The sequence below is a fragment of the Macrotis lagotis genome, chromosome 1 (assembly GCF_037893015.1).
Source record: "Macrotis lagotis isolate mMagLag1 chromosome 1, bilby.v1.9.chrom.fasta, whole genome shotgun sequence".
Classification (NCBI taxonomy): Eukaryota; Metazoa; Chordata; class Mammalia; order Peramelemorphia; family Peramelidae; genus Macrotis; species Macrotis lagotis.
Genome location: NC_133658.1, coordinates 310,924,662 through 310,947,357, shown reverse-complemented (window position 1 = coordinate 310,947,357; position 22,696 = coordinate 310,924,662). Strand labels below are relative to the sequence as shown.

Here is a 22,696-nt window from a genome sequence, read left to right as displayed (position 1 = left end):
GCTATCAATCAAACCCCAACATTTAAATAAGAATGAAAATGCCATTTTTCTTTTCAAAGATAGTTATCTGCTGAGGGATAATTGTGGTATTTGATTTAACTTTATGTACTTTAAATTCTTTTAAATAATTTTTTATTTATTTAAGACGACTTACCCAAGGTTGCACAACTAGGCAATTATTAAGTGTCTGAGTCTGGATTTGAACTCAAGTCCTCCTTACTCCAGGACCAGTGCTCTATTCACTGGGCCACCTAGTTGCCCCAACTTTATGTACTTTAAATTTTGAAAAGTGTAACAAATATATAAGGCCTTGTCCAATATATCATAAAAAGTAAACCTGAGATAAAATATTGAAGATTTTTCCCATTACTTTTTTTATGATTCTTGAATATATGTACCTATTCTTTGCTCTTTAAAATGTGGCTACATTTAGAATATGCCAAATCCATGCTAGGGATAGTTTTGTACAACTGACACCCCTGAGGAGGACAAAGTTTTTTATGGGGCAGCACAGTATGATCATAGTGCTGCACCCTACACCTATACCAGTACATAGATAGTCCCTATATGTTGTTGATTGCATGTATCTCTGTTCTGTGTGGTAGACACTTAAGTGAAGCAAAGAAGAATAAAATGTGACCCTTGTCCATACAAAATTTATGGAATAGTGGTTAATGAACAATCATATTCCTTCACAACCTACAACATTAGTTCCACTTTCCTAGTTCTTTTATAATGTGCTCATTCTTTTTTCTGTAGTAAATTTGTACATTCATTTTTTTAATTAATTAAATTATAGATTTTTCCATATTGGGCAAATTTCCATTTTAAGGAATGATAATTTGCCAAATTCAAATCTCCAGAGATTGAAAGCCAACAATCTTGAGTATTAGCACTTAATATATTTTAATCACATATTTTATACATCATGGCCTGAAATGTCTCAGAATATCAGTGAATTTATTGAATAGGTAGGATCAAAAGTAAAAGTTCATAAATGACTAAAATCATATTTGCAGAAGAGCACCAGGATAACCATGACTTGAATTTAATAACATGCTTCCTTTGCCATAACTGAGGTCAGCTCACCATCTTGATAAAATGCCATGTGCCAGTAGACATACAATAAATATTACATGACTATGATCATGTTATTTCATTTTTAGGTACTGTTTCTGATCATATGGAGAGAGTCTATAGAAAAGCCGGCAGCAAAAAACTTTGGTTCGTATACAGTGTCATTATCATTCTGTTGTTGTTGTTATTTGTGGCAAAAAGATAAAAAGTGACTCTTAAACTGAAACTCAAAATAAAGACATCTGTCCTCCTCCACCTCATCTACCCCTCTTGGACCACAATATAGTGCCTCTCTTTGCCTTCCTCCAGAAGAATTCAGATATTCACAGAAGATTACCCTTTCTCATGCTTTCTGGCTTCAGCTAGCAGCCCCTTTCTCCTGAAGTGCATCAAATATATGCATAGGCAAAGACCAGTGTGGGAGGTTATTTTTATTTAATGGCTCCTCTCCAATCCATCACTTTACCATCCAGAATCAAAAACTCATGTGTGCAAGATCTTTCTCCCATTGCAGAAAACCATGGAGATATAGCAAGAGTTCTAGCTATACTGCAACCTGCTTTTGCTATCGTGGGCAAGTTATTTAATATTTCTGAGGCTCAATTTCCTCAGAGGGAAGGGATGAATTGAATGACCTCTAAATTTCCTTCTAGCTATAAATCTATGATTTTGTAATATAATCTGTTTAGAGAATAGCTGACTTAAAAGGTCAGGAATAGCTGATTCTTTTAACACATGTTTTGTATTGGTTCCGGAGATGGTGGTTCCCTCATGAAAAATAACTAATCTTGTTCTATTAGAGGTCTCTTCCTAAAAAGTGGCTTGATTGACTTTTATTCAGGTAAGTAGTATTGAATTTCCATCTAACTAGCTATACTAGTTGAGTGTTCATCTAAACACTCCATTTCAAATTAGTTTATTAACTAGCAGAATTTGTCATATTTTGGAAACTAGGTTATAGGTTATATAGCATATAATTTTTCTAAATCTGCAAGAAAACAAAACAGAAATTTCTAAAAGAATTTAGGTTCTCTGTCTTAAGCTATGTTTCTTAACTTCTCTGGCCATCAAATTCATCATCTGTTAAATGAACAGCTGAAATTAAGGAACTTTAAGAACTTATAACAGTATAGGATTCACATATGAGTGCTTATTATCCCAGGGAAGGGGAAGAGGAAGGATGAAGGGAGGAAGAGAATTTACTAACTCATTTTTTTTAAAACATCAAAATTGTTTTAACATGTAATTGAGAAAAATATAATATACATGTATATATGCATATATATGTATATAATATTATAGGATTAAATTTTCCCCTCCCCACTGCCCTTAGTGCTTCTACCTTCTCAGTTGATTATTTCCAGTCTAGATGTCTTGTTTCCACCTAGTTGTTTACATGTTTTCTACCCCATTAAAACATGCATTTTTTTTTGAGAATGGAGGCAATCTTTTGCTTTCCTGTTATTCCTAGCAGTTAGCACAGTGTTTAACATTTAGTAAAAGCTTTGTAAATACTTGTGGACTTCAAATGTTTTATATTCTCATGAAATTAAAAATTTTAATTCATAAAATTAAAATAAATTCAATGGCTAAATCTTTCAAATTTTACCACACTAAAATTCTCACTGGAGAAAAGCCTTGTAGCCAAATGGATTATTTTGCTCATCAATTTTTAAATGTAGGCCTACTACCTTATTTTTGATTGAATTACAACTATTTTGCTTAATATCTTAAACTTTTTTCACAAAATGAGTATTGAATTAAATTGGGGAGGGAGGGAAGAAAATTGGCAAAAATAAAGAGTGCTGTTTTGTTTAGAAGGATCAAACTGTGGAAATCTTATTTCTTTTATTTTCCCTCTGGTGGTTGTCCTCTGACCCATTTAGGTTGACCGTGCGTTATGGTGCTGCATTTACTCAGAAATTTTCTTCCTCTATAGCCCCCCACATTACTACTTTTTTGGTACATGGGAAACAGGTAAAACTGTGTGCAGGTTGAAAAATGATACTGCTTGACATGTGTGAGCTTATCTGCATTGGATGAAATAAATATATGCTCTTTGGAAATGCATTCTTCTTGGTCTTGTAGTTGGGGAAAAAGCAGCCTTCTTCCCAGAAACAGAGATGAGACTTCTTCCCTTGTCCATTCTTTTCAGTAAAGGCTCAGAAATTTGCATATTCCTTCACATAAACTAGGTATGAAAATGATAGCCAGAAAGTGACAACAGTTTAAAATCCAAGTGCTTTACATTCATTTGTTCTCTGAAATAGTCCTGCATAGAATTTTTGCCTTTCAGAAAGAAGTAATTGGGGCAGCTAAGTGGTGCAGTGGATAGAGCACCAGCCCCAGAGTCAGGAGTACCTGAGTTCAAATCTGGACTCAGACACTTAATAATTGCCTACCTATGTGCCCTTGGGCAAGCCACATAACCCCATTGCCTTGCAAAAACCTTAAAAAAAGTAATTTCTAGTAGATTGTGGATATGCATGGACTGTGTTTTAAGACAAGACCAATATCTGTGCTTCCAGTATTCTGAAGACTTTTCAGAAACTCTAAAATATCAGGGGTAATCATTCCTTAATCCATTTTAATGTACTATTTAAAAGAATTTTCAAACCAATTTTATCTTTGGCAGTAGCCTTAATATCCATGATGGAGTGAGGATGAAGAAGACACTAGAATCTCAGTATTATGCTATTCATTAAAGAGCAGGTTTCTGCATGAGATGATCCATCTTGAACCCCATTCAAAGGAAATTAATTACTGAGGTACCTGAGGAAACTTATTACAAAATAATTTAGCTTATAATGTGATTCTCATGGCATACAACCCCAAATAACTTCAAGATACTCCATTTCCATTTCAAAATGAATTTTCTTTTGGAATGTTAAAAAATATTTATAGTGAATTAGCATGAATATAATACAAGTAAATAGTTTGATTAAACATATTTAGCCTTAGAATAGCAGCTTAATATAGAAAAGACCTATCAGAGAATTTTATATATATATATATATATATATATATATATATAAAACCTATAGTTTTTAAGTTTCAACTCTGCCCTCCATCCCACTTATGATATATACCATAATGAATCCACATAATCCACTGTGATTTGTTAAGTTATATGAGTGAAAAAATGCATCTCTTTAAAAAGCCCCAATTGGAGAGTTCCCTCAAAGATAACTTGACTCTATCAAAATAACATTTAACTTCCAATGGGATTGCTCTCTTCTTTGCTCTAGGTCGGTTGTGCGCTGCGCAGCGAGTCTTTTAAGTAAAGTAGTGGACAGCCTTGCGCCTTCAATTACTAATGTGTTAGTTCAGGGCAAACAGGTAAGTCTGCACCTTTTAGATTCTAATCAAGACCTCATCAAAGATATTTCTGTTCAAAATATTTCCCTGGTTCTACTTTGAAAACCCTCCAATATATCAGACTCCTGAGAATAAAATTAGTAGAAAGACTTTGGACCAGTTCTTCAAAAATAAAGTAATTTTAGCAAAATCAGTTTAAAAAATACTTATGTGTTAAGTAGGTAGATGATGTCCTTTTCTTATTCTAGCTCCTTTGGAGCTTTGGCTTTCACAATATGGGCTAATGTCTAGGTGCAAAGAAGCTACATTTGTTCAGACAGGTTAAGGGAGCACATCAGCAGTACACTTGCATGAGGGTTTTAGCATGAAGAATGGCAGCACTTTTTCTTTCTTCTGTTCAGCATTTGACTTGCCTGGCTTAATCTTTACTTGATTATGACAGTTTGCCTGCTTCCATTTTCTTATCTGGGAAAACGTGTACATTACTATGCTTTCCTGACAGTAAATGCAACAAACCATCAACATGGTAAGGTTTCTTCATTTGAGTCACTTTTAGCTCTCTTTGACTAAATCAACTTAGCACCTCAGGTCTTTAATTAGTATTAAAAGTTTAAGTGTTAGGGTCTTGGTGTCTAGCTTTTAGAATATATTTGAACAACTACTTATTCTTTTGATAATATATAATAACAGCAAGTATTAAGCAGTAATTGCCTTTATAAAACTTAAATGACTCAACTTATTGCCTCTGTTTCACAACATCCTTTATGAAATAGCTAGATCTTACAGTGGATGGAGCATTGAACTCGGAATCAGAAGTCCTGAGTACAAATTCACCCTTAGATACTTAATACCTGTATGACCCAGGCAAGACTCTTCACCTTTGCCTGCTTCAGATTCTATATCTGCAAAATATAAATAATTATAGTGCCTACCTTTTAAGGTTGCTGTGAGGATAAAATAGAATATCTGTGCAGTGCAAATCTGCAAATCTTAAAGCTCCATGTTAGCTAATGTTTTAGAGCAAGCACTGTTTTCCTTATTTGTTTGATAGAGAAAACTAAGGCACATGGAGTGACTTTTTTCAAAGTACTAATTGATAAAATCCAAGTTTACTATTGTACAATCCAATGCTCTTTTCACTAGACTGTGCTGAATTTCAAAATAAATTAAAATGCCAGAAAATGAATGTTCATGTGTAGTTGTTTTCCCCTTAAATTTTGATCCCTAGGTTAAAATAAAATTTGTTAATTTGTTAATTGTGATGGCCTTTGGAGATCTTTTTTTAATCTCTAGAAGTTAATTTGATCCTTTGACAATTTTAGAGAACTCATGACTGTCATGAGATAATTGTCTCAAGGCACTCCTCATGAAGCAAGAACATTAGATTGAATATCTCTTATTGATAGCAGGAGGAAGGTAACCAGCATCTACTTCTGGTATCCCACTACATTAAAGCTTTGCTATAAATACCTTTGCTACTTGTTGACCAACTTTTTGATCCTGATTGTTTGCATTTCAATATTTACATTATAACTCAATCTTTGGAATAATTTCAATTCTAAAAGCAAGTAGGTATCAAAATGGGATATTTGGATTGCAAAACAACTCACTCCAGCCTGAGAATTAAAGGAACAGATTGAAATGATTATTTAGTCTTACTGGAAATGTTATATATCTTAGTTTTTCAGTTTAATAAAAATGACACATTTGAAAAAATTGAATAACATTGAACTAATTAATAACTACCATTTGTGAAATAATAAATGGATGATGTTCAGTTTTTCAGTTCAGATATTTCTTTGGTGGGCTAAAGGATTCCAGAACATCTAAACTACTCTCTCCTGCCCTCACTTAAAAATCAAGGTTTCCTTAGTGGTTAGGTCTACTGTGGATTTTATGTAAGAGTAGAAAATAGGAGAGGAAGTAAGATCAGAGTATCATATAGAACTTTTCATTCGGACTTTATTTTGTAAGACTTAACTCTTAACTGTGCTTCTGTTTTAATTCTTCTATCTTGTTCTATAATTTGAGAGATGAATCAACAGGCATTTATTGACACCCTGCTAGGTTACACTACTGCCTATGAAGGAGATATCTGTTCATTAAGAACCTTCTTTAGAAAATAACTCTTGCACATCAGAAATCATCTTAAAGCAACACAATATAGTTGTTAGTTGAGGGCTAAATTGTATCTAAACCTTTACAATAGCAAGAGGTCAGAGAAAGGTAGATGTCAGTGAAAGCTAGAGAAGTGGTAGGATCAAGCTACATTCATTTATATATAATGTAGCAAGAGCAGTATAACAAATCTGCTCCAATAAAGTATGGTACTAAATCCACTCAAGATAAAAAAGAAAACTACAGCAATAACACATTCTACCCTTAACTCTAGTCCTTTTGCTATCATATGTACTTTTATATTTTGGATCACCCATTGGCTCACTATGAGATTTGCATACCAGTCTTTGAAAGCCACTCTTATAAACAGTCCAAACAATTAAAGGTTCATCCCACAATGAAATTCAACCCAGCCAGACTGATTTTTTTTAATTTCACCTTTTAGTAGCCAGGGGATTTTGACACTGATGTCTTAATTCATTCATAGGTGACTCTGGGGGCCTTTGGACATGAAGAAGAAGTGATCTCTAATCCATTGTCTCCAAGAGTGATTAAGAATATCATCTATTACAAATGTAATACGCATGATGAAAGGGAAGCTGTCATTCAGCAGGAACTGGTCATTCATATCGGCTGGATCATATCTAATAATCCTGAACTATTCAGTGGCATGCTGAAAATACGAATTGGGTAAGTAGAAGACATTTCTTCTGTATTGATGGAGTTGTTTAAGTTGGATTAGCCCTTTGTGAACCTTCATCATAAGTATAGTAAGTCAAACATTTTGGAAGGTACATCAAATCTTAGACCAGAAAGGAACTGTTTGATTCAATGAGTAAAAAGTCAGTGTTATGCAAGAAGTATTTGACTCCAGATATATCTAATTAAAGCATAGTTACTGAATTAGGGGGCTCTCCAAGTAGACTTCCCTTAGCAGAATAGACAGATCAGAAAAATTTATTCCAATGACCATGAAACAGGTACTGTGGAATGCTGAGAGCTTCATCAGGCCAGGCTATTCCTTATGTCCTGAGGTATTGTCAGTCTTTCTGCCTTTTATCTTGCCACTGGATTTCAATGATTCTGGAGGAGAAAGTGATATTGATGACATTGTGTAACTACCTCACTTAAATCCAATTTGCAAAGCAAGCTAAGACATCATCTGTGATGTCTTTGGTCCTCTTAAGAAAATGACAAAAGAACAACAAAAGAAATAACTCACTCTGTTTGGCAAGATCAAATCTAGCAGATTTATAAACAGTTCTAAATTCATGCAAAATACTTTAAACTATACCTAGCCCAGTAATCTTATCTCTACACCAGGTTCTCTCATTGCTGAGATCTCCTAAGGGCCTTGTTTGATTTGTTGAGTAAGGCCCTTGTACAGTTTGATTGACTTTAGGAGGAGAATGTCTGCTTCAGTGAAAGAGAGTGAATCACTCTAACAATAACAGAAGTAGACTTAGAGAGTGTGGAAGTTTGGGACTTTTCAGTAAGGAAGGGAGGAAGGTAGAGGAAGAAATTATAAGCCTTTTAAGACTTTACTGCTTTTACTTTGCTTGAGTAATTTTAAAACATCAAGCCTTGGGTATCAGAATTTAAAAGTCAGAAATTAAAAGTAGACAAAGGAGACTTTGTTGATTTTGAACCTTTTAATCAAAAATTCTGCCTCTGTTTTGAGGGGGTAATTTTGCATGTGTACATTAAAGATTAGTCTTGTTTTCCAGGTAAATTTAATTAATTATTTATATTGCCATAATAAATTAACTGGGAAAAATATATTTTTTGGATGTGAACTCTAATGCATTTTATTTCCCATGCTTTTCTTACTTTTATTTTGGTAGGGGAAAGACATTACTATTCACCCTCAGTATAAAAAATAACCTTCATCCTTTTGCCCATTAAAATTTTTTCCTTGAAGATTTAGAGACATTTAAAATCACATTTAAAAACAGTAGGTTCCAACTTGATATATTCAGACCTGTTTTGTTCAGTCTTTTGGATTCTAACCTCTTGACCACATAGTAGGATATTGCATCTAAAAAAATACTTTATTACCATAGTAAAACATTTCTCTGAGACAAGCTGTAAAGTATAAGTTACTATTCCAAGGTGCATACTGTGTAATGAGTGTTATAATTAGGAGGTCCTCTGAAGGTGTGAGTCATTCTACCAGGGCCTTAAACAAAGCTTTATAGTCAAGGTTAACAGTTTTCCAAGATTTTATGATGCCATATTTTTTCAGTCCCTAGCAATTTTACCTTTATTGCTGATCCAACTTTTTTGAGGCTTAATTTATGTCCTTTTTATCAGATGTACCCTCCTTTTTTTGAATCACTAAATCTGACCTAAAGCTTCATAGGAACAATATATGTTTAGCATATTCCAAAAATAGTTTCCCTACTGTTTTATTTCTTCTATTTGGTATTCACTGTTTGCTTATCATGAGAAATATTGCTTCTTTCCATTAAATACTCTGCCACCAAAGACATAAATGTCAGTTTTGTAGCTTATGATTTGGTATTTATCTATAGTAGAGAAACCTCATCATGGGAAAATTCACTGAAGGTCTTAAATTTTCATTGTCCTAAAGTTCATCTTAGAATTAATTTTTTGCTTTATGTTCTCATTGTTCAAGTAAACAGTAATGACCTCTGACCCTCCTTTTTTGTATGTGTCCCTTGATGTCTTTACAATAGTTGTAAATGGTGAATTCTGCTAATAATACCTGTAGCATTTGTAGATAAAGATCAGCTTGGTTGTGTGTATGCATAGATTTCTTTTTAAATAGACAGTTTACTTAAGACAATGACATCAATTGAAGCAAAGGACTAAATCTAAATAATTCCTATCTCCTCTAGTGCTTAGCCTCCCATCTTCTCCATTACTGCAACTCAAGTACTTTAGTCTTTCCCTATATCCTGAGCACTCAGTGTGGGGGATCTCTTCCACAATTAGAAGGTGGGTTCCTTGAGGGCAGAATATGTCTTGCTTTTTCTGTTTGCAATTCCAGTTCTTGGCACATTGTTTATTACATGGTAACTGCTTAACAAATGCTTTTTCATTCATTCATTAAGCAAAGAATCTGGGGGAATGATGAGGCCTTATAGTTCATTCAGTAAACATTTTTCATGAATAGAAGTTTCCTCTACAGCGTCCTTGATAAATGGTCATCCAGCCTTCATTTAAAGATCTCCAATGACATAGAAGCAGGACATGATAAGCACAAAATTTTAAGTTTTTAGATATTATAGACTCTGAGACTTTTAAAGGACCTCAGATATCAAGTCAAAACTATACTAGTCAAGACTCTACTCTATATCATCCCTAGAACATATACTACCTCCTGAGAGAGAGAGAGAGAGCTCTAAGTGATAGGAAGTTTTCTTCTTGTCAGACCAAACTCTCCCCTTCCAACCCAGTTTCTGCCAGTTGCCCTTAGTTCTCTCCTCTTGCATAGAACAGGTCACACTACTCACACATATCTTTCAAGTGTTCTGTACTCAAGGCTAAAGGTCCTTAATTCCTTAAATAAATTCTCATATGGCATAATCTCCAGTCTCCTCACCATACTAGTTGATATCTTATGGAAATGCTTAAGCTAAAATGTAGCAAACAAAACTGAACAAGGGGGTGATAATTTTGGTCTAAGATAGAATTATATGAAACTGTTACCTCCCCAAAAGATCCAGATGTTAAATCTCTCAGTGCAGCATAGATTAGCACTCATTTATTTTGGATACCATATTTATATTGATATGCAGCCCACAAAAACTCATGATCTTTTTCTATGAGTTGCTTTTTCCTAGACAGCTAGATGGTGCAATGGGTAAAGTGATAGACCTGTAATCAGGGAGAACTGAATTCAAATCCAACCTCAGACACTTAACTAGCTCTGTACCTTTAGGCAAATCATTTAACCTCTTTTTGTTTCAATTTCCTCATCTGTGAAATAGAGCTTATAGTAGCATCTACTTTGCAGAGTTTTATAAGGATCAAATGAGATATTGATAAAACCCTTAGCACAGTCTGTGTCTCCTATAAGTTATTATATAAATACTTGTTCCCCTCTCCCCTTCCTCACCAGGAACTGTGATTTGTTTTGTGGTAGCACATAGGCTAGATCAGAGAAAGGGACTAGAATCATGGAAGTCACAGTTCAGGGATGAGGCAATGAAGGTGGCAGAAGTGAAACATGAATGGAAATGACTGAGTGACACAAGGAAGAAGAGTCAAAAATAAATGTACATTAAATAAATGCCTCATCCATAATATGAACCATTGAACTGGAAGGAGCTGTAGAGACCATCTAATCCAACATCCTTAGTTTACAAATAGAGGATACTGTCCTTCAGAGAAATAAGTCCATAGCCTAGCGGCACAAAGCTGTTAGTTGCCCAATTGGAATTTGAACTTGTTGCCCTAACTCCAAATCCACTCCTCTCTTCATTGTAATATGCACAGTGAAATGGAACCTACCTCAAAGAGTTTACCTATAGATAGTGCTGAAGTTTTCCTTTTTTAATAATAATTACAACATGAAAAACTATGACTATAAAACATTTTAATAATTGTTTTGAGTCATTTGAACAATCTTTGGAAATGGAACAAGGAAAAATACTAAAACTCCATCTATAAAAGTCCAATATAACAAAACTTGTCCATTGAAGAAAAAGCAAATGAACAACTTAGATTTGTACAGATGCTATGCTTTGTCATGATAATGCATCATGATAGCACAGAAGGTAAAAACACACTCAAAGAGAAGAGTAGATTCCAGCACTTTTTCCCTTTCATTTATGTGATGATGGAGCATTTTCAGGCACAAAAGGAGACCAAAGTCTTATTACTCTGTAATAAAATGTAGAAAAATATTCATCTCCCTAACACACCAGGTGCAAAAAAAAAAACCCTACTTACTTTTAAAAACGCTTTTTTAGCTGTTTAAACAATTACCTTTCTCTGGTAAACAGCTCCAAGCACTGCTTCCCTATATCCTTATAATCTGTTCTCAACAAGTTCAGCTTAATCATGAATTATGTTTATTTTGTCTCTCCAACTTAAACTACAAACTCCTTGAGAAAAGTTCTTCATTTTGTATTTCCACTAGGACCCAAATTAGACCTTCAATAAATAATTGTTGCTGTGAAATGAGAGGGTATCAATTTCCCCACTTTATGGCCAAAGAAATAAATTCCAGGCTGTAAGAATAGAACATGTATCCCTGAAGTTCATCAAAGAAATGCATAAATGCAATTTAGAAGTCCTTAAATCATTCCCTTATATACTACAAAGTTTGCATTCTATTAAGACTTTAAAAAATAAGAGATTTGGAGAAAACAAGATTATTATCTTTTTGTAGTGCTATAGAACAAATGTGAATGTTTCAATGCCTCAATGTTTCCAAAAGCATTTTGTCTTCATGATGGATTTCCACTTTATGTGTTTGTTCTGGCTCAGGCTCTCTACCCTGTTTTTAAAGTCTCATTGTCACTTCCTGTTACAACACTTTAAAGACAGAGATGTTAGTGTAAATATGGTGGTCTAACTTTTATCATTGAAAGAGGATAATTGTAGAAATGCTGATAGATCTGCTTCACTTTTCTTGAGCTTCTTGCTATCCTCCCTCTATTTTCACCCATAAATGTACTTAGCATTACTTGCCTTAACCAACTTTCCACAGACTCATTCCCTCCTTCATCACTTTTTTTTTAAACAATATTGTTCATTCTATGGCTATATCTATAGAAAAACCTGAGCTTTGAATCTACAGGTAGGTTCTTGAGTAAAAATTTGTTCAGGAGTTTGGAAGCAAAAATTGAATAAGATATCACCTAACTGTTCCAAGATCAGTAATGCTTCATCGTGTTGACTAGGCAAATGTGTATAGTCCAAGGGCTTCTGTTAACTAGTCTTAGTCCCTGCAAATGGATCCTTTCTGGGTTGGTATTGATAGGTGACTTTTAATGCATAAGATACATAGCACATACAACTATATGAATTGTTATAATTGATTATGATATAACTAGGACCAAGAGGTAGGTGTAAGAAAGAGGAGACTAAATCTACTTTGCCAATGAACTCAACTCATTGAAGTCCTTTGACTCGACTCCCAAAAAAGGGAATGCCATATTTAGAGTTGGATGGAATCTTAGAGGTCATCTAATTCAAATTCAGATAAGGAACCCAAATCCTCTTGATTCAAAATCCTTTTCAATTTTTCTTCCATCATGATATCTTCCCTGCTACCTAATTTACTCCTTTGATGACCAGTCTGGAAGCATCAGATTCATATCCTTTTTACCAAGACATTTGAGGAGTAGATGTTATGGTCTCTGACTTGAAATTGGGGTAATCTAGGGGAATAAGAGAAGAATCTAAAAACAATGGTAGAGACCATAAAAATTACTTACAGAGCTATTCTAACCCCAGACTGTGACTATGAAGACTGAGCACTCTCCCCACATTATGATATGTTACAAAGCATAACCCACTGATCATCTTTGTTCCATATAGCAACTTAGAAAGTCATTGTTTTTCCCCTTTGGGATATTTGAATTACTCTACTTTGGAAAAAAGACTGCTAAATGGCTCTTTGAATAAAGCACTTGGTCTAAAGAGGCAGGAAGACCTGTGTTCAAATCTGGCCTTAGCCACTTATTATCTGTGTGACCCTGTGCAAAGCATTTAACCTCTGTTTGCTTTGGAGGTAGCTAGGTGACTCAGTGGATAGAGCACTGAGCTTGGAGTCAAGAAGACCTGAGTTCAAATTTGACCTGAGACATTCACTAGCAAGTCACTTACTTTGGCTTGCCTTAATCTACTAGAGAAGAAAATGGCAAACTACTCCAAAATTTTTGCCAATAAAAATCTCATATGGGATCACAAAGAGTCAGATACAACTGAACAATAGCACCTTGGAAAAAAGAAGAATATATTAATGTATCTTCCATTGGAATCTATTAATATTTCCTTTCATTTAATCCTTATGCCCAATGAGTTTCAATTTCTGTTAAATACCTTCATTTCCTGATAATTTACTTATGATCATAAATATATACTTAGCATAACTACCTCTGAAAGTCACTTTGAAATTCCACTCAAATGACTGAAAATCAGCCTGAAAATGGTGGCCAAATTATTTGTATAGGCCTCTGTATAATCAACTTCTTCATCAATTATTTAACTTCAGTTTTTGCTCATAAGCTAGTTTTACTTAAATTACTATAATTCTATGATGATTAGAAATTAAAAATATTAGAAACTAATCTCTTCTCTTTCTTGTAATTCATATTAGAAACTGATCTCTTCTCTTTCTTGTAATTCTACAGGGCACCTAAAAGTTACCTAAATTTGTCCTTTCTATTACAGTCTATTTTCAGGAGGCAATTATTGCCAAAATGATTGCTTTCTTGATCAAACCTGAGCATCATACTACTCACAAAGTACTATTTTTGCTATTAGAAAAGGATGAGTACAAATCCTCCTTAGAATTCTAGTTTTCTTGTATAATATGTAAATTAATCTTAATATTATGAATCTTTACTAGGATTTACCTGTAGTAGAGTAAGAGAGAGAGAGAGAGAGAGAGAGAGAGAGAGAGAGAGAGAGAGAGATGCCCTTATTTTAAATATCCTCCCAAAGGTCTGCTTATTTAAATTACTTACCCCTTCCACCACTTTTAAGCCAATAACTCTATTCCTTTTTTCCCCCCCAAGGTTAATCCAATAGATTCAATTTCCTAAACTTTACCACCATCAACCACTCCACTGAGCAAAATTAACCTTCTCACAGGAATAGTAGTCTAGACTGATAATGATTTGATTTGGTGTCTCATTATTGATTTGTATGCCAGCTTTCATGTTGAAAGAAATCAAGTCCTTGACAGGCCCATTACAGTAACGGTCTCCAATCAACTGATTTCTCCCTCAGGTCTGTCACTCAGGTTTTAGTAGGAGATCCTTCTGAGGGTTTATTTTATCAGCCATTTTCATCTCTCCTCTATTCTACTTTAAGTATCACATTTAAGCAATCATAAAGCAGAAATGCCTTGTCCATTGATTCCCCAAACTGCATCTATGACTTACAGAACTGATTTCTAGAGAAGGTCACTCAAAATCATTATTATTTCACATTTCTGCTGTTGAGGCTAATGAAGCCTCTTCCCAAAGAAGTGGAAGAAACCTTTGAAAACTATCTATTCCAAACAGTTCCTGATATGTTCTACAAAGTCCTCATGTGATCATTCAGTTTATCCCTGAAGATATTCCTTAACTAGTTCTAGAAACAACCCATCCAGCTCTGAAATATCTCTAAAATTTGGGAAGTTTTTCAGGAGAAAAAAAAGTCCTGTTCTTTCCATTTCTCTCTATCCATTGCTCTTAATTTTACTTTCTGGATCCAAGCAGAATGAATTAAAAGAGGGAATCAAGTATTATTAAGTGCCTGTTATATGCTAGTGACTGCCAAACACTTTATAAGCAGCATTTTATTTTATTCTTCTCCTTTTCAGTGATTATCCTCTAAATTCTTGAAATATATCCAAAAGTCATCAAGGCCAAAATTCCCCAGTTTCATCAGCAAATTCTTGAATGGCATGGCCTCCAGTTCCCTCATCTTCTTACATCTTTGGTATATACTCCAGTTTTTCAACGTCCTTCCTAAAATATGGTAACTAGAACTGTCACAGTTCTATGTGTCCTGAAACCGGGTAGAATATAGTGAAACTATCATCTTATTCATTCTAAAGGCTCTCCCATTTTTTGGCTTTCTCACATTAACTTCAATCTACTAAAATACTCAAATATTTTTTCACACTATTATCTAACTAACCAGCTAACATCTTGTACTTTTGAACACAAGTATAAAACTTCAACTTTAACTTTATTGAATTAAATTGTAATGGAAAACCTAATAATAGCAATAAGAGAAGAAAAAGAAATGGGATCAGAATAAGGAATGAGGTAATAAAACTCTCTTTTTTGCAGATGATAGGTTGTACTTGGAAAATCCCAATGATTTTAGCAAAGCAGCAGGATATTAAATATAATCTCTATATTTATAAAATAAATCTACATAAATCATCAGCATTCCTACATGTCATATGTGTGTTTCATGAGTATGCCATCTCTGCCACAATCCAAGACATAATCATATTATAAATTAACATTCTTTATAAAGCAGATATCTGTATAGGACTAAAACTATATTTTCATGTTCAGGTTAAAAAAAAGAGAGAGCATATATCTGACTTTCTAAATTCATATCATCTTATCTTTTCAGAAATACCATGTTTCTGATATTCTTAAAAGACCTATACTTTTGACCTTTGATATAAAAGAAAAAGAAGTACAATGATGGGCATATCCTAATTCTATCTTTTAATCATCAGCTCCAGTATATAATGTCTGAGCCTTTGTTCCCTATACTCCATCTGCCTAATCACCATTTCCTCTTTCTCAGTATTTGTTTGAATCAGGGAGAAAACTTTCTTTATCCCAAAGTAAACTTGGTAGAAATGCATGCTATAATTCTTACCCCCACAATGTATGATCTATCATCTGGTGCTACTGACCTCCTTGCTGTTCCTCACAAAAGACCTTTCTGACTCTTGCCATTTTATCTTTCAGATATGGAGGGCTCTTGCTCTGCATCTGTCTTTTGACTTTTCCTAGCTTCTTTCAAGATATAATTTAAATCTCACCTTCTCTAGAAATCCTGATATTAATCCCTCTTAATTCTAAAGCCTCCATCTACTGATGATTTCTGATTTATCTTGTATATATACCTTGCTGATCATAGCTTTTCACATGGTATTTCTTTCATTTTGTCTGTGAACTCCTTAAGAACAGGAACTGGTGTTTTGTTTGGTTTTGTTTGTCTTTTTTTGTATCCCTAATACCTGCCTGGCATATTTTTCCAGTTGTTTTGGGCATATCCATTTGGAGTTTTTTTGACTAAGATATTAGCATGGTTTGCCAATTCTTTCTCTGGCACATTTTACAGATGAGGAAACTGAGGCAAATGGGGTTAAATGACTTGGCCAGGCTTACACAACTAACAAGTACCTGAGACCTGATTTGAACTCGTGAAGATGAATCTGCCTGATTTTAGGCCTGGTGCTCCATCCAGTTCACCACCTAGCTTCCCCTTAGCACATGGTACATACTTAATAAATATTTCTGAGTATCTGTTTATTTAATATCAAACTGAAGAAGTCTATCTTGCTAATTTCCAGTAAAGCATTCAAATGATCATTAAAAAATATTTGAGGTCTGCAGATCAGTTCTGCAGTTTTAGATATTTTACAGAAAGACTGTTCTAGTTTACTGATAGTGTCAGACTTCCAAGTATTATATTTTATTCCTTGACTGGGGCATGTGGGGAAAATTACATGTATATTTATCTTTGCCAGATCTCCTAGCAAGAGAAATTTTTGACTGGTAAGCTAATTTCCTAAGCCTGTAAAGTAATACTAATGTACCTCTTTACACTTTTAAAGTAGTGCCAAGGAATTTACTGTTCTCCAGTGAAGCCCTGATACTTGTAAAGGTTGGTTCAGTCACAAATATGCGACTGACACTTTTTCATTTGATTATTGGTAAGGCAAACATATCTCTGCTTTTCTAAGCAGATTGAATTCAATAGAAAGTGACCGATAGATCACCCTCATTCTTTTCTTCCTTTACTTTTTAAAATCCTTCTTTCGCACTAAGTGTTTTCCCCTTAGAATTGCCGCCCAGTCTGATGGTGTGACCTTGTCAGTGGGAGTGAGAGTGAGTATAAGTGGTCAGAGAAAGCCATTGCTGCATATCTTCATTAATGGTTTCAAGAACTTCTAAAATGGTTTTGATTGTCACATTTATCTCTACTTAGTGCTTCACTTTCTCCAGGTCTTTGAGTCTAGCTTGACCAATTAGAATTGTGTCATCTTGAAGCCATTTCACTTTTTTATTTCAAAATATATTGCCAGATTATAATCATATCCTGTTTAAAAGTGCCATTTTAACCATCTTTTCTTTAATTGATATTTAAGGGATAATCAGATCCAAATTCAGATAAAAGTGATTTCATAAACAAAATAAAAATGTGCCCAAGAAATATTTCCTCTAGATTGGCCACTTTATTATTCTGTCAAATGTCAAATCCATTCATGCTTATGTGGATGAAAATTGCCATTTACCAAAAAAAAAATCCCACAAAAACATGTGTTGGTCATTTATTATTATTGTATTTATGAGAACTTGTTCACAATTTTTATTTAATCAACAAGAAATTATTAAATCACTATTATATGCAAGGCATAGTACTGACAATGGGCATATAGAAAAAAAAATTAAAAAGAAATCTTAACCTAAACTGACAAAACTTTACAAATTGAATAAATAGAATTGAAATACTTATTTCATATCTCCCACCACTTATGCATACAATAAGAATTTTCAAAGAGAAATGATAAACCATTTTATTTTATTAATCATTAGTGGCAAACATTTAAAATTTTTTTAAAAGTTACCTATTTTTTAAAAATGGGTTTTTTTGGTAGTTCTTTCAGTGATGGAATTTGGTTAATTAGCTTAAGTATTGGATTATTAAGTAAAGCCTTAAAGGATACATCAAGAGGATCAAGTGTAAATTAACTCAAAACTTCACTGTTTAGCCTTAAAAACAAAGATCAGGTGATTCAATTCACAGATAAGAATCATTGAGTGGATAGTTTTATTTTAAATGTTGAAGAGTCAAGGTTACAGTAGCAAAGTCAATTTCATAATCAACTACAAGGGCACTTGAAATATTGATTTCCTTGTACCTTTATATGCTTGTACAGTGCATCAGTTAATAAAAAGGATGAACAAATGAAAAAGTCCTTAATCTTTACCTGTAATATGGATTTGATCCTTCTTTCTTCTTCAATTCTTTGAGAGAGTAATGTATTTCTTGTGTTTGTTATTGGTAAAATGGTAAGTCTTAAACCTAATATGATATTGTCTATGCTGCTCTACATCATTGGTGTTTCTGCATACCTGCCCCACCCCTTCTCTTTCTTCTTTCATATCAACATGCTCTTTTCTTTCCTAAATATATTTCTTCTCTTAAGCATAGATTCACTTAATTCCCTTTTTTTGTTAAATTACTTCATTGTCTTTAGAAGTATTATATTCATTTTTAGTAGTTATTATTTACTTTGTTCTAGGAAATGTGAGAAACAAAGAGGTGTTTCTTATGGTATTTCCTCTTCTATCTAACCTCATTTTACATACTAGATTTTTATCATTTCCAATAGTCTAAATAATTTTGAGGGAAATGAAAATCTTTCGTAAGTCAGTGGTGGCATTAGAAACTTAGATGAACAAAGGGAAAAGATATAATCTTTTTTAAAAAAAAATCTTTCCTTTTATTGCCCTTTTTCCCTTATTTATCATCTTTCAACTTATTTTGTCAAGATAAAAATAGCGACATATCTAAGGAATAGCTTTATAAGTTTAACTCTTTACTGTCTTAACTATGTGTTGTTCCTATTTATAGTAAAGGGGCAAAGTAGAATGCTTAAGTAAAGTAGCTTTATTTTGAGATGACCTAGTATAATTGTTTATGATTCATTAAAAATTGAAGGATTTAGGCAAAAAAATATGCATGTGGCATAAAAGAGAAATTCTCTAGTTTATTCTTTTTTCCTTTTTTTTTCTAGTTTATTCTTAATGGTTTGTAGAATTTGACTTTCCTGAGGCACTGTGGGACTCCCAGAGCTTTCTTTGTTTTATATGCCTGGTTTATCCAAATTCCTTCACAAAAATGCAGTAAAATGAAAGAAATGAGATGAAACCTGCAAGAATGCATTTCAGAGACCTTTTTAGCATTAAACCATAAACTCATTTAAACGTAAGATAATTAAATGCCTTTGTTCTTCTGAAACATGCTAGTAAAATGTGTTCCCTAATATATCAGAATAATTAAGCTTTAACTGATTCCATTTCCTTATTGCAAAGACAAGCGTTCTTTTTCTTGTTTCAATTTTTGTTTCCTTTCTAATTCTGCAGTAGAAGACAAAATATGTGAAGCATGTGTATCCTTCCTGGGGAAAGAACATTAACAACAATTTCATCTCACAATCCATTTTCAAATTGAATTGTTTATGCACTGCTCATTTTTGGTAAATGCCCAATGTATAAAATAGAATATGACAACTATTCCTATATTGTAAAATTGGCACAAATTCCTTTAATAAAAGACTCCAAATATTTTCCCCATTACCACTATTTTGCACCCCAAATAGCCTGAGATAGAGCAGACCCTATCTCTAGAGATCTGGTAGTGTCATAAAAATAATGCTAACCAGCCAAGAATACAACCTTTCACTTTCCTGATATGCCTATCATAACAGTCCAAAGCTGTTTAGGTTTTCGCAAAGAGCAATATCAGATGATTTTTAAAATCTAAGCCATTTAAAAAATGCATTATATATTATGTTTCAGGTGGATTATCCATGCTATGAAGTATGAACTACAGATTCGAGGAGGGGACATGCCAGCCTTGGACTTATACCAACTATCACCTAGTGAAGTTAAACAACTTCTCTTAGATATTCTCCAGCCTCAGCAGAATGGAAGGTAAAGAGTAAAATCAAGTCAACATCTATTAAGCTCCTACTATGTGTCAGCTACTTAGATGAGCAGAGAAGGGTAGAAAGCAATCCACATTCTCAAGAAACTCACAAGTTAATGAGGGAGAAAACATTCAAATAATTATACAAACAAGTTATATATATATATATATATATATATATATATATATATATATAATATAAATTGAAAATAATTACCAGAGGGAAGGCATTAGCATTAAAGGAGATCAGGAAAAGTCTTCTTGTAAAAGGTGAAGCTTTATCTGCAACTTGGAGGAAATCAGGGAAGAAAGAAATAGAAATGAGAAGAAACAAAATAAATGTCTAGATTGGGAACTATCTTGTTTGAGGAATAGCAAAGAACCTTAAGGTTAGGCAGAGAGATAGTACAATAGGTAGAATGCCAGGCCTGCAGTAAGAAAACCTTGAATTCAAATCCAGCTTAAGACACATAGTAACTGTGTGACCTTGGGCAAGTTATTTAACTCTCTCTGCCTCAGTTTCCCTATCAGTAAAATGAGTAAACCACTCCAGTATCTTTGCCAAGAATAACCAAGAGTCAGACACAACTGAAAAGAACTAAACAAGAACAACAAAGTAGCTAATGTTCCTAGGTCATAAGAGTATGTGGGGTAAGAAGGATAGTTCTAGGAAGAGGCCAGGTATAAAGAGCTTTAAAAGTCAAACTAAAAAAAAAATTCAAACTAAGGAATTTATAGTTGAGATATATTCAATTATTCCTTCTGCATCACAGGAGTTAGGGGTGCCATAGTGATCTGGAAAATCTGCATAAAATTTTTTGGCCTTCCCTTCATATCAAAGAGGAAATCTGAATTATTATGTTATTAAAAGATAAAATATGTTTATATTATACAATATTATTCATATATATTTATGCATTTATAAATTTCTAAACTTTTTCTTTGTCATCTGCTGGCATTTGCATGTTGTCTGCAGCTTCACAAAACTCCCCCCCCAAATTCTTATTTAATTTCTTATGCCAGCCTGCACAATATTGAAACAGTGATGAGGAAAGTCATAATGTGGAAGGAATAATTGTTTGTATGCATATAAAATAAATAAATATTGACCACACATATACATATGTGTGTGTATATATATATATATTTGATCCTATAGATATGTAAAAAATATAAAAAGATTATCTATATCTTATATATATAAGATATAGATATAGATATATATATACATATATATGTGTGTATGTATATGTATATATCTTTAATCCAAGATAATAGGGAACTACCAGAGTTTATTCAAATGTGAGGTAGGGATGCTATTACATGGTCTGTTCAGAATTGTGCTTTAGGAATTTTACTCTGATAATTTAGTGAGCATGGAGTGGAGTAAGGAAAGAATTGGGGTAGGGAGGACATCCAAAATGCTGTCAAATTCACCCAGGTGTGAGGTGATGAGGACCTGTATGACAGTGATAGTAATTTCAGAAGAGAGAAGTCTGTATTTGAGACATGTTAGTAAGGTAAAATTGACAGAACTTGGCAGTAAATTTGAATGGTGGAGTGCAAGTTAAAAGAATAAGAAGTTGAGGATGACACCAAGGTTGTGAGTAAGAGTGTTGGGGAAGATGAATGGGTGCTCAATGATGATAGGGCACATCTACCAGTATGTGTCAGATTTTGAAATCTTAGTTCTCCTACTGGTTCTTGCTCTTTTCAGTGGTCTCCTGGTCTCCATATATCCTCCCTGGCTAATAAAACAGAGAACAGAAGAAGGGAGTCTTTATTTAAGTTACTGTCTCTAAAAAGAAACACAGAACCCTACCTGGCTGACTGTCTGACCCTTAAAAAAGTCACTTAAGTTCTCCATGTATCAGTTTACTTAGCTCCAAAATGAAGGGAATAATATTTACACTTATCTTCATCATAAGGATGTTGGGAGGAAAATGTTTTGTTAAGCTTAAAGAGTCTTGTAAATGTGGGCTATTCCTGTTGCTGTGATTGTTGATGCTAACACTAGCATGGGAAGGTGTTGTATTTGCATCCAGAGGGGAGGAAAAACAAAACAATGTCATAATAAATAAATTAATGAATCAATAGTTGAATGAAATAACAAACCTATAAGAAAAGTCTGCATTTCAGAGTTAAAAACAAACAAACCAGATTCAGATTATCATGTGCTTCATCAAAGGAGAAGTATATCTGAGAATAAAATGAATCTGGAAAAGTGGGACCACACCAGACTCCCTTAAGTACCAGAGTATATTGAAGAGGAAGGATTTAGGGGTGTATGTGTGTGTGTGTGTGTGTGTGTGTGTGTGTGTGTGTGTGTGTGTGTGTCTATGTGATGGCCTTGAGCTGCAGAGGGCAGAGAGGGAAGGAGAATGTATCAAGTAGGAAAAGAGATTGAACAGCCCAGTGGAGTTATTTTTCTTCAAACATAAATCAGAGCCTTGCTGCCCTGTATCATATTTGTGTTTTCTGTCTCCCTGAACAAACCCTAAGCCTCATGGGATTCAGAGAGAAACCTTTTTTAATATTTTTCTTTTGCTATACTCATAGTGCATAATATAGATGTTATACT

The 22,696-nt window shown here is 33.8% G+C and overlaps 1 protein-coding gene across 3 annotated transcripts in view; it reads left to right on the top strand.

Annotated features, from left to right (window-relative positions):
- PHKB (phosphorylase kinase regulatory subunit beta) overlaps positions 1–22,696 on the top strand; it is a 256,778-nt gene that overhangs the window by 220,528 nt on the left and 13,554 nt on the right. For 2 of the 3 annotated variants that reach the window (XM_074211412.1, XM_074211414.1), the window contains 4 exons: positions 1,167–1,224; positions 4,326–4,416; positions 7,001–7,203; positions 19,986–20,120. In XM_074211412.1, the coding sequence (XP_074067513.1) occupies positions 1,167–1,224; positions 4,326–4,416; positions 7,001–7,203; positions 19,986–20,120 (487 nt within the window). Of the gene's footprint in view, positions 1–1,166; positions 1,225–2,963; positions 3,055–4,325; positions 4,417–7,000; positions 7,204–19,985; positions 20,121–22,696 lie in introns of all 3 variants that reach the window. The other variant, XM_074211413.1, reaches the window with a different exon arrangement.